Raw genomic sequence first — 11,428 nt, 5'->3', positions numbered from 1 at the left:
GCAGGACCACCTTATAGGAGAGCATATGTCGACTTGAGAGTTCAATTGGTCGAAGCTCTCTGAAGTGATATATAGAAACGCAACTGGTCGAGATATCTTAATTGCTCAAGTAAATTGAAGCTCAAATGCTCAATTGATGTCATACAATTATTCCAGATTAATCAAGTGATATGAAGGAAAATATATGGCAGCAACATGGAGTTTAGACTTTTCTACACTAATTCAGAATGTGAGTGAAATTATAAAATTAATCGATTATATGAACAATGGGCAACTATGACCAAAACGAAATCAAATAGTAAAGGCTTGCATTTCAGGAGGGTGGTCGGGGCGACGCTGGCGCCGAGGGAGGGGGAGGGTGTCTGGGCGGCGATCGGCGCTTGGAGGCAGGGAGTTGGGCTGGGTGTGTGGCAGTGAGGGTGGCTGGGTTCAAGGCTTTGGTTTTTTTTTTTTTTTTTTATTATTATTATTTTTGTGAGTTTATTTTGATTTTTTTTTTTTGCTTTAAATTTTTTCTAACCAATAATAAAATGACACGTGTTTGATAACTTGTAATAACAAGTTGGATGAAAAATTGGGATTGTTTTGGGCGGATGGAGTATAAAGTTGGAATTATTAAAAAATAATTGAAAGTTGGGATTATTTTGAGCGAACGGAGCAAAGTTGAGATCATTTTTGGCAATTTTTCCATTGAAAAATATGCGTGTGATATATTTTTCGTAAATTCCAAAGAATAATATATTTAGATTTATTTTATGTTAATATTATTTAGAAAATATATGTTTAACATTTATCGTTAAGCTAGTATATCGTTTAAGAAGATTGTTTCTATTTTTATAAGCTTAGATTTTGTATTAATAATCTACCTGATCAATAATAAACAAACCATTTCATTATCTCTTCACCCTAATTTGTCAAAAATCCAAGTATAGAGCCCGTCACTGATGCATACTGAACTCTGAAAGTCTCAAAACTGAGCGTAGAAAATTGAGCAATGGCGAGTGTATGTGGAAGAGCAAGACAAGCCCTACAGTCTTCTTCTGTCTTAGCTACACGAAACGCCCTTTCCAAACTTTGCGGTTCCAATTCTTCTTCACGAGCTTCCAAGTTGCCTGGCTTTACATCCTCTTCAAACCCCCGTTCTTTCCAGAAGCTTTTCACTTCTTCTAGGTAATATTTTTTGGCTTTAGATTGTATTTATTTTGGTATTGTGTTATGTTCATTTGAGTTTTATGATGAATTTATGAAATTGGTTGATTTCCTGTTGTAATTTGATAGCTTATTATTACCATTTGTGTGATTTGTATCTGTTTTTCAAGATTGCATTTTTTTGTTGATTATTGTTTATTGTGATATCTATAATTTAAAAATTATAATTTGGGGATTTAGTTTGGATGCTTGATTGCTTATTCGGATTGTAATTGTATCAAGGGTAATTGATTTTTTGTGAATATTATTAATTGTTGCGTTTTCTGTGCATTTACAAGATTCATTTGTTAGATTATCATTGTGAATTACCAATTTGATGACATATTGATTGTTTTATGAACCTAATACGTAGGCAAATTATCTCCATCTCTGATCCTGTTGTGTAGATTTTTTGCTTCTATGTAGAAGAAATTTTGTGCATTGTTATTTAAGTGTTACTTAATTGATGATTTGAGTTTTTGTTGAGGGTAAATCAAATTATGTGCTTATCTAGTGACTATGCAGATATAGGATTTTGGTGGAGTTGGGTTTTGTTGAATCATTATATGCAGATATAGGATGATTGATATTTAAGTGTTGCTTAATTGATGGTTGGAGCTTTGGTTGAGGGTTAATCATGTGCTAATCAATAGACTATGTGGATATAGGATTCCAGTGGAGTTGGGTTGTGCCGTATCATTAATGCCTTTGCATAGTGCTACTGCTTCTGCCTTGTTCAATTCCTTGCTATCACTGCATGCACAGAGCTGGGGTTGTCTTTCTGAAGGTATATTTCTCAGCAGCACGCTCTTATTTATATTAGTAGTTTGTTAGTATGATTATTCTATTTTCTAACATGTTTTTGATGTCGATTGTAGCTGTTCTAAAGATGGGTTATCAGTATTGTTACTAGTATATGATATGTGGTTTACTAATAGGTTTTCACTTTGTAAATGAGATTACTAGTACGCCTTTAAACTGATGATACAAAATTCTTGATCAGAGCTTTTATTGCATTAATAGCACTTTTAATGATTATTTTCAAGTATCGTCTAGGTCAGTCTGAACTCTAAATATCCTGTGAGTGCTATCATTCAAACAGCTGGGAAAATTGGTCCTTCCCTGAACTACAGCTTAATTTTAAAGCCTCATGGGTAGGTGGTGGTTAAAGAATTTCTCTTCCATACTTTGAGGTGATTTTTGCGCGTATGGTTCTGTTGGGTGTAGAACTAAATGTCTTTGGGGTAGGGTTAAAGACTATGTTTTTAATCTTCAACCAATCAGCTTGATTAGGGTCTGCTAAAAGTCCCATAGAGTGGCCTGATATTAGTGATATGATTTTTGTTGCATTTTTGTGTCTGAAATTCGAGGCATCTCCAGAGTGAGTTTGGATAACAAGCTTCAGTTGATATGCTTGTCTGAGATTGATCACCATGTACTTGCTACTTAATTTGATCTTTCTGTGGTTTGTGGTATTAACTGATGCCTGATTAGTAGAGGAAACAATGAGCAGCTCTCTCTAATGATTAATAGTGGGGGAACTGGAGTTTGTTCAATAGCTAGTGGAATCAAAAGTGCAAACATGCTAGCTTTTTGTTCCCGAATCCAGATCTTAGCATGTCTTGATCTTTCCTTTGCTTCGGAGACCTTTGGCATGGAAGGGCTTTTCTTTCTTTTGTGGCTTGTGTTGGGAAGATGCTGGGCTAAGTGTTACTAGAGTACTAGTGAGGGTAGAAACTCCAAAAGAAAAAATAAAATAAAATAAAGGGTTTCTTTCTATTTTTCCTGACATTACATGTTGTGGCTGTAGGGAGACAGAGTGCTAACAGAGGCAATATCTACAATAGTTATTAGCTAATATGATTTATGTACACCCAGCCTGTCCTTTGTCTGGAAACATGCTGTATCATTGTTTTATGTTATTATAAATTTATAATTCTCTTCCCTTGTCGAGTGCTTTGTGTTTCATTGTTATGATTTTTGACTTTCAATGAGTTTGATCATGACAGACTTTAATTTCATGGAATCAACACCCAATGACCCAACTGTGTAATATTAATTGCTGCTGTTGCATTATTATTTCATGCCTTTCACCTTTAGGATGGATAGTATAATCACTTTTTACTTTCTGAAGTTGAACTTCACATTTGGTAGACTTGTGGAAATGAGAGCTCTGACAACACCAATGGGTTCCAAGGATGCTATATTAGATCATCATTATCAGAAAGCATGTTATCAAATTAGGCATTATTATCTCTGAGGCTGTGGTGAGAGTGAAGCTACTTTAGGTGGGGCAATGAAAGCCTTTTCAACCATATGCTGTGATGAAGTGTTTTCAACCACCTTTTGTAATGAAAATCTTTTTAATCAAATTTGTCATCTTGACCTATGATTTTTCTAGGACTGATAGCTTGTCATGGATAGTCTATAACTCGAAAATCGACTCTCAAATTTTATCGGTTTACCTTGGAGATTTATTATAATATATTTAGTTCATAACTTTAGCCTCTTTCTTCTTGTGCTGGGATAGGAGATTCCAAGGAAATAGCATATATATAGCTACTTCAGGTTGGGTTTGGCTCTAATCTGTAAGGATTGTCTAATGAGTTAAATCTGGAAGGTATACCTTGTTTGGTGAGGTACTGTTTAGATATTAGTTTGAGACTTTAAGCGATGGACAATTTCAAAATCAAGAAGAGAAGAACCCAACTGATTTACGCAAAATGAAATTCTGCTTGAAGCACTAAATTTGAATATTGTCCATGTGTTTATGGAGTAGTAATGATCTCATTTTTTAACACTTGAGACATTGTTTTCAAATTAGAAATTAGGAGACTCCACTAAAGAAAGCAAAATACTTTTTACTTCTGCTTGAAAATCAGATAAAATGCAGTGTAAATGCATATTATTTCTACAATTTCATTCCCTTTGTAGTTTGTACTGACCATTTCACGTGCTGCTCAAGTATTATAGGAGGACCTCAGTTTTTAATTTGGTTCATGGCACATCTTTGTTTGTGTAATTACTGCCAATTTAAGTACTTTTACATTCCCCTGTCTACTCTATCCCCCTCTCCCCCTTTTTTTTTTTCTCCAAAACCTTACAAAAAAAAGATAATGTAGACAAAAGAAAGCAAAGCTGAAACTCAATGCCATTGTTAAAGTTAATATGTTTTCTTCATTTGGATGGTATATTGCTGTACTTTGCATAAACTCTTTTCCTATCTTTGGTGACAGGATTTGCTACTCCTCTATAGCAAGGCCTTCAATTTGAATCCAGTAGTGGACATGGTGGATGTATGAATTGGTGTCTTTTTAGTTACACCACACCTTTGGATGACAAAGCGAGAAGGTTAATCATATATTTTTGAGATTTTGAACTTTTAATACAATCTGAACCTGGTGTTTGCTAGCAGGCTGCTTGTTAGCACTGAATTTTGGAGAAAGATTTCAATCATGTAAAGATTTGGTTTGTTGACTTGTTCTCATCCCTTTTTTCTCAAAATAATTTCAAAGAAAAAATAAAAACATCATCCTGTAATCATTTTACTGCTGAGTGTTGATTTGAAAGCTTTTGCTCAGCTTCCCCTCCCAGCAGGTTATTTATGTGCATCACATGTGTTGATGACTTGATACTATGCCGAGGGCTGCCTCCTAATAAGGACAGGCAAAGCTATTAAACGAGCTTTTTGAGATTGTATATCAAATCCGTAAAGGTCAGATTATAGTCAGTAGTGTTAATGCACACGTAGGGTACTCGATCCAGATTTTGGATTTTAGCACCTGATACTTGATATTTGCTAAACCTAATACTCGTAATAGTCGTGAAGGGTACTTAGAGACAAATAAAAATTGGGCTGCTCCGTGCACGAAGTGTTGCACTACTGTACAAATGTACGATAGGCTTGAGAATCCATGTACTAATTGATCTGTCTGAGAATCTCCTCTCCCTAGTTGGAATGTACAATAGAGGACTGTTGATAATCTGTTATTTCTGTGCTTATTATTGAAGTTGTCCAGTGGTTGACTTAATCCTTTTAATTTGGAAAGGGGTAGATGAACAAATATTTTACCTAAATTAGGCTCATAACAAATCAACAAAGTTTGCTAGACTGTTTGCCAACTATTGTATTTGACATATTCTGTATATTATGAATAGTTTGAAGAGACTATTTTTCAATTAGTTGAATAAACGTGGTTAGTTGTCTAAAACCTGTTCAATATAAAAATTCTTATTGTGTAGTTGACACAACCTAAACATATTTCTTCTCAACGACTTAGCAAGTTAGCAGGCATATGTATACCATTTCCATTCCGTTGACATTCACTGATTCTTGCAATGGATAAGGATGGTCATGTTTTTGTTAGACTTACTTCATAATGAATCTATATTATTGCTTCTAGTTAAAAAGGTTATTTACTAATACAATAGACATAATATTGACACCCTGTCTTCAAAATTCTAGCTCTACCACCACATTTTAACATAACAAATAGGTTAGTCATAACATAATAACTACACTTTTTTATTGGTACAAATTACACATCTATCAAAGATCGTTTATTATATTTGTATGTGGTGAGAACCATCGAAGTTCGAAGGAGGTAATATAGACACATTATAATTTATTTCTGACTAAACTACATTAATTACAATTTTTTTTTATGTTACTCCGAGTCATCAAACTCTTTCAAACGATTATCTTGTTATGTTCCTTCCTTTATATTGTACGATTCCAACAATTAATGTTTAGTCAATCCTAAATCATTTTGGCACTAATGATTTGTTATTGTTGTAGTATATTAATCCAAGTCACAAAATAATTAAAGTAAAGAAACATAAAATTACTACACATTTTCCAGTGCTCATCTTAAGTGGGATTACTTTTCCCTAATTAGAACCTAAGCAAAGTCAAAAATAAAGCCAAAGCTCAACAAACTAAGGGCTTGTTTGGTTAATATAGGAATTAAATTCCTATGGTAATTTGTATTTCATGGGAATTTATTTCCTTCATACAATTTCTAGAAAATGACTGTTAGTTGTTTGGTTCTCATAAAAGAATTTGAAATTTATGGAAATTTTGAGTGACCAAGGAGGAGGTAGGTAATTAACTTCCCATGTTTTGTGGGAAGTCAAAATTTTCATGAATTTCCAATTCCTCCATTTTCATTTTTTGTTGTTAACCAAACAACTACCCAATTTGCAAATTCCCATAAATTTTCATTTCCCGCATATTTAAGGGGTCGTTTGGTTTGCAAAGTGGAATCGGAATGGAATGGGGAAAGGGTTTGGAGGAGAATGGAATGAAACCCTTGAAATTTAGGGCGTTGTTTGTTAAAAAACAAAAAAAAACAAAGGGAATGATTCCATGGAACCACCACCATAGCACCACCATTTAGGGTATTATTTTGACTTTTTTTTTCTAGAAATTGGTAGTTTGGAATTCCGGCGGCGACTAGTGAGGTCGGAGGAGTGCCGATGAAGGTGGAGCGAGGTCTGGGGAGGTGCAGCGAGGTCGAGGGAGTGCCGGCAAAGGTGGAGCGAAGCAGGGGGAGGTGCAGTGAGGTCGAGGGAGTGCTGACGAAGGTGGAGCGAAGGTCGGGGAAGGTTCAGCGAGGTCGAGGGAGTGTCGGCGAAGGTGGAGCGAAGTCGGGGGAGGTGCAGCGAGGTCGAGGGAGTGCCGCGAAGGTGGAGCGAAGGTCGAGGGAGTGCCGCGAAGGTGGAGCGAAGGTCGGGGATCGCCGACGAAGGTGGAGCCAAGGTCAGGAAGAGCCGGCGACCATCCGGCGAGGTTGGTGGGATGTGGGTATGGTGGTGGTTGGGGAATGGTAAAGGTTAGGGGGGTGGGGAATGGGGGTGGAATAAAAATGGGTAAACCCAGAAATAAAAATGGAGAAAAGGAATGACAAAAGTTGCAAAACAAACGCTTACAAAGAGAATCATTCCCATTCTCTTTCCCCATTACAGCAAACCAAACGGCCCCTAAAGGTTAGCCAAAAAACAACTAACATAAGCAGCTCCAATATAATAATCAAATAGAATCATGACCCGAAACCCTCTCACCGCTCGACATGTGACCGTTGCGGCAACGTTCTAAAACCATTTTTAAATTTACTCACGCTCTCTTTTTCTCTCTCATCTGCCTTCTTTACCGTTACTCTCACCACCTAATTCATCTTCCCCAACAAAAAGAAAAAAAGAAAAAACAAAAAAACAAAAATTTTACTACTTTTGTCACCATTAACGTAAACTTTTAATCCTCTGAAAACACCTAAATTTTTATAGATCATTTGAACAACAGATTTTCTAAAACCCCAAATTTTCAATTTTTCTAAAAAATCACAAAAACCCATCTTTGATTTGCCCTGTTTCTTGATTAAATTCTTCAATTTAGTACTCTAAATTGTGAATTAACCTTTAAAGTTTCCTAATTTAAGGCATACTTTGATCAATTCTTTAGTTTCTTGGTTGAATAATGGCAACATTAGCACCAGGAGTTCTAGTAAAACTTGTTGATGGTTTAAAAAACAGGGGTGAAACCCACGGGCGAGCACCGGAGCTCACTTCTTCAGGTGACCGATATCGTACCGGCCGAGCTCGATGAGAAGAATCTATGGCCTAAACATGGATTCTACATCAAAGTATCTGATTCTTCACATTCCATCTATGTCAGCCTACCTTATGAGCAAGATGATCTTGTTTTAAGCAATAAAATGCAGCTTGGTCAGTTCATTTATGTGGAGAAATTGGAGCCTGGATCGCCTGTTCCAGTAGCGAAAGGCGCTAAGCCGATACCGGGTAGACACCCTTTTATGGGTACTCCGGAACCTTTGATGGGTCTTAGAGGAAAGAAAGAAAAAACTGAGCAAAAAGTGGTGATCAATGGAACACCAAGAAGAGGTTCTTGGGAATTGAATCAAAATAATGGGTTTGATGGAAATATTGTTACTTCTCCAAAGTTAAAACCTGTTCCTTTAGATTTTGATCAATGTACTCCAATGAAAGAAAAGGGTAGTGCAGTAAAATTTCATCCTCCTCCAATGTCTCCTATGGTTAGATCAGTAAAAATGGTAAAAGATCATTGTAATTCAGGAATTAGGGCTTCTGTTGGGGGTAATTTGCTGTCTTCAAAGTTTGACTCAAGGGGTGAAAGTCCTGGTTTGGTTAGGAAAAGTTGTGTGACACCCACTACTTTGAAGTTTCCAAGGAGTAAAAGTGTTAATGAAAGAGGGCCAAAGGTTGCTTCCACTCCTAATATATCTGTAGGTACATTGCTCTTTCGAGTTTAGTGTTACGTCGTGTATCATTGTTTGTTTTCAATTTTCGTGTTTTCGATTTTATAGGTTGTGTGATAAAACTAAAAACTTACAACGATATCGAATAGACCCGTAAAATGTTGACTATGTGAGATATAAATGTGCAAATTGCTGATATATTGATTGTAATTATGCAGGAAAAGAAAAGTTGTACACCTCCACCAAGTCTAAGGAGAGATGGGGGTTGTGCGAATTCAGCAGTAAATGTGCAGAATTCTGCCAATTCAAAGGCAACCCCACAACAGTTGCAATCACAGTCTAGTAACCCAACCTTTAATTCTAACAGTGGCACAAGTTTATCAGTAAATTTACCAGGAAAGCTTGCTATGCTTGGCAAAGTAAGTTGTTTTGATCTTTAACTGTTGATTGAAGTGAAAATTTTGTTCTTGTTCAGCTCTGACTGTTTTTGCTGTGTCTTTTTTTGCATATCAGGAAGCCGTTCAGCAGAGAGAACGAGCTCAAAAGATTGCGTTTCAGGCGTTAAGACAGTCTACCGCAACAGACAATGTTGTCCGCTGCCTCAAGTAAGATTCACACTGATTTTGTACTACTTTGCTCAAAATTAGTTGTAACATTGTCCTAACCCCTTGTATAGTGATTGTACGGATTGATAAGTTATGACATTAAATTAGTACTCCCAAGTCCCTTTGTCCGGAATTAGTTGGTATATTGTCCTAACCCTTGATGAGAGTTATGACATTAAATTAGTACTCCTAAGTCCCTTTGTCCGGAATTAGTTGTTATATTGTCCTAACCCTTGGTGATTATATGGAATAATATTTATGATAGATTGCCAGTGGTGTTATTCTAATTCAGTCTTATTCCTGTAATTGATGGTGGCATTTTAGGAAATCGGAGAGTAGTTTCTTCTGAATTTGGAGTGTTAGTTTAAATTTGGATCAATAACATACTTCATGTAAATAATCAAAGACTAAATATGTTAAAGGGTTTGTTTTGCAGGATGTTTTCGAATTTGAGCAAATCAGCAAAGGCAGATGCACCAGCAGCCTGCTTTGATCAGTTTTTGGAATTTCAAAATCAAATTACACAAGCAGTGACTGACATGGTGTCCATTCAAGCAGCTGCTTCCACCCTCGAAACTAAATTAGAAACGAAAGAAGACGGTCCAATCTTACACGAAATAACACATAATTCCATGGACCGGTTCCACGACAATGAACCAAACAGCACCTCTAAGAGAAGATTAGCCTTGTACAAGTCCATTGCATCATTTCCTGAAAGAGTGAGTGAAATTCAGAAACCCAGCAATAATGGGAGGGTCTTAAGGTCACATTCTAAACCAAGTTTGGACAAGAAAGGAGAATGCACTAACATCGAAAATGATGAAAACAAGCAGCCTGGTGCTGATTCAGGGTGCTTAAGCAGCATGATCAAGTTGTGTAAGCAGATAGAATCAGAAGCTGGGAGTTGGTTTATGGAGTTTATAGAGAAGGCACTCGAAATGGGGTTGAAGAAATCGAAAGGCAAATCGGATGCTGATGTTCGAAAAGTTCCTCAAGCACTTATCCTTAAGGTTATGAACTGGGTTGAGGTTGAGCAAAGTGATTCGAGCAAGAGGCCAGTTCATCCTAAGGCTTCTCAAATTGCAAGAAAATTGAGAATCAAAGTGAAGAACCCTTAATTCTTTGTAATGGTTGGGATTCTATTCATTGCATATTATTATATGATTCAATTCAATGGTATTGAAATTATGATCATTCTTTTATTTGTTGTAGATCAATTTATGAGTGGTGATTTTAGATTGTAACATAAGATCAATTGTTGATTAGTGTTTAGACTGTACTTGTGTGTTGTAGGAGTTCAGATGACAATGAACTTCTGTCATGCCTAAAGGAACTTGGCCCAATTGGACCTTCTTTGTAATACTAACACTATAAAGGAGTTGATTCTTGATTGTCCATATGGTTTGTTTTGCTTGGTAAATTGTTTGCTTGATAATTTGTGGTGAATTTTAGAGCTATCATTTTTTTTATTGATTGTCTTAGAGTTGATCCTAGTGGATATTTCGTATTTGATATATAAGTAAATGTTACAAAATAAAAAAATTAAAATTAAAAAAAAATTAAAAAATTAAAAAAAAAAAAAAAAAACCCAACTAGATACCACTCGATCATATTAATTCATACTTGAAGTATAGACTAATGAGGAGTTGTCACCAAAGTTTTCAAGATTGACTCTAAATATTACATTGGCCTTGTTTGGTAAAGAGGTTTGATAATTTTAAAAAGCTTATTTAGGTGTTTGCCCGTTTGGTAAATGACTTATTAAAAGAGTTTTTTGGGCTTAAAAACTTTTTCAGTTGAAGCTCAATATGGCCTTGTTTGGTAAAGTGCTTTTTGAAAAGCTTTTAGCTTATTGAACATTATTAGAGATTTGGCCATTTTGTGTTTGGTAAATAGCTTATTAAAAGAGCTTTTTTTAGGTCAAAAAGCTCTTTTTAGAATAAGCTCTTTATAAGAGCTTATTGAACAATTAGCTTATTGAACAAGGAAGAGAAAGACCCTGTTTGGTAATTAGTTGTTAGTTGGTTGATATAGTTGATTATATTAACTGATTTAACTAGCTCATTATATTAAATGATTTGACTAGTTGGTTGTAAATAGCTAGTTGTAAATAGCTGATTGTGTAAAAATGTTTGGTAAATAATTGTTAATTATTAGTTGTTTTAGTGTATTTAATACTAAAAAAACTAATTCTTCAATAAGCTAATTTCAAAAGGCTCTTATAAAGAGCTTTTTCTAAAAGAGCTTTTAAGGCCAAAAAGCTCTTTTAGTTAGCTATTTACCAAACACCAAAATTAGCTTTTTAATCTGGTCAAACCTCTAATAGTGTTCAATAAGCTAAAAGCTTTTCAAAAAGCTCTTTACCAAACAAGGCCAAAGGATGTGGATATAGAAAAAGCT

At 35.5% G+C, this 11,428-nt stretch overlaps 1 protein-coding gene and 1 pseudogene across 1 annotated transcript; both read left to right on the top strand.

Moving 5' to 3' along the window:
- The first annotated feature begins 863 nt into the window (after positions 1-863).
- Positions 864-5,226, top strand: LOC110708643 (protein NUCLEAR FUSION DEFECTIVE 6, chloroplastic/mitochondrial-like). Its single transcript, XM_021886828.1, has 3 exons — positions 864-1,170; positions 1,857-1,975; positions 4,425-5,226. Exons 1-3 carry the CDS (start codon positions 995-997, stop codon positions 4,442-4,444), a joined length of 315 nt encoding a protein of 104 aa, XP_021742520.1. The 5' UTR covers positions 864-994; the 3' UTR covers positions 4,445-5,226.
- Positions 5,227-6,292: 1,066 nt separating this feature from the next.
- On the top strand, positions 6,293-10,767 carry LOC110708635 (annotated as a pseudogene).
- Positions 10,768-11,428: the final 661 nt, after the last annotated feature.

Source organism: Chenopodium quinoa, unplaced genomic scaffold, assembly GCF_001683475.1.
Source record: "Chenopodium quinoa cultivar QQ74 unplaced genomic scaffold, ASM168347v1, whole genome shotgun sequence".
In the NCBI taxonomy this organism is placed as follows: Eukaryota; Viridiplantae; Streptophyta; class Magnoliopsida; order Caryophyllales; family Amaranthaceae; genus Chenopodium; species Chenopodium quinoa.
The sequence above is the reverse complement of the archived record's forward strand: the minus strand, read 5'-3'. Positions and strand labels throughout refer to the sequence as shown.

Bases quoted from the DNA above. Each gene is read 5' to 3' on its own strand.
- LOC110708643 (XM_021886828.1), top strand. From the start codon at position 995: ATGGCGAGTGTATGTGGAAGAGCAAGACAAGCCCTACAGTCTTCTTCT. The intron at 1,171-1,856 runs GTAATATTTTTT...ATGTGGATATAG, and splicing joins AAGCTTTTCACTTCTTCTAG to GATTCCAGTGGAGTTGGGTT. The intron at 1,976-4,424 runs GTATATTTCTCA...CTTTGGTGACAG, and splicing joins CTGGGGTTGTCTTTCTGAAG to GATTTGCTACTCCTCTATAG.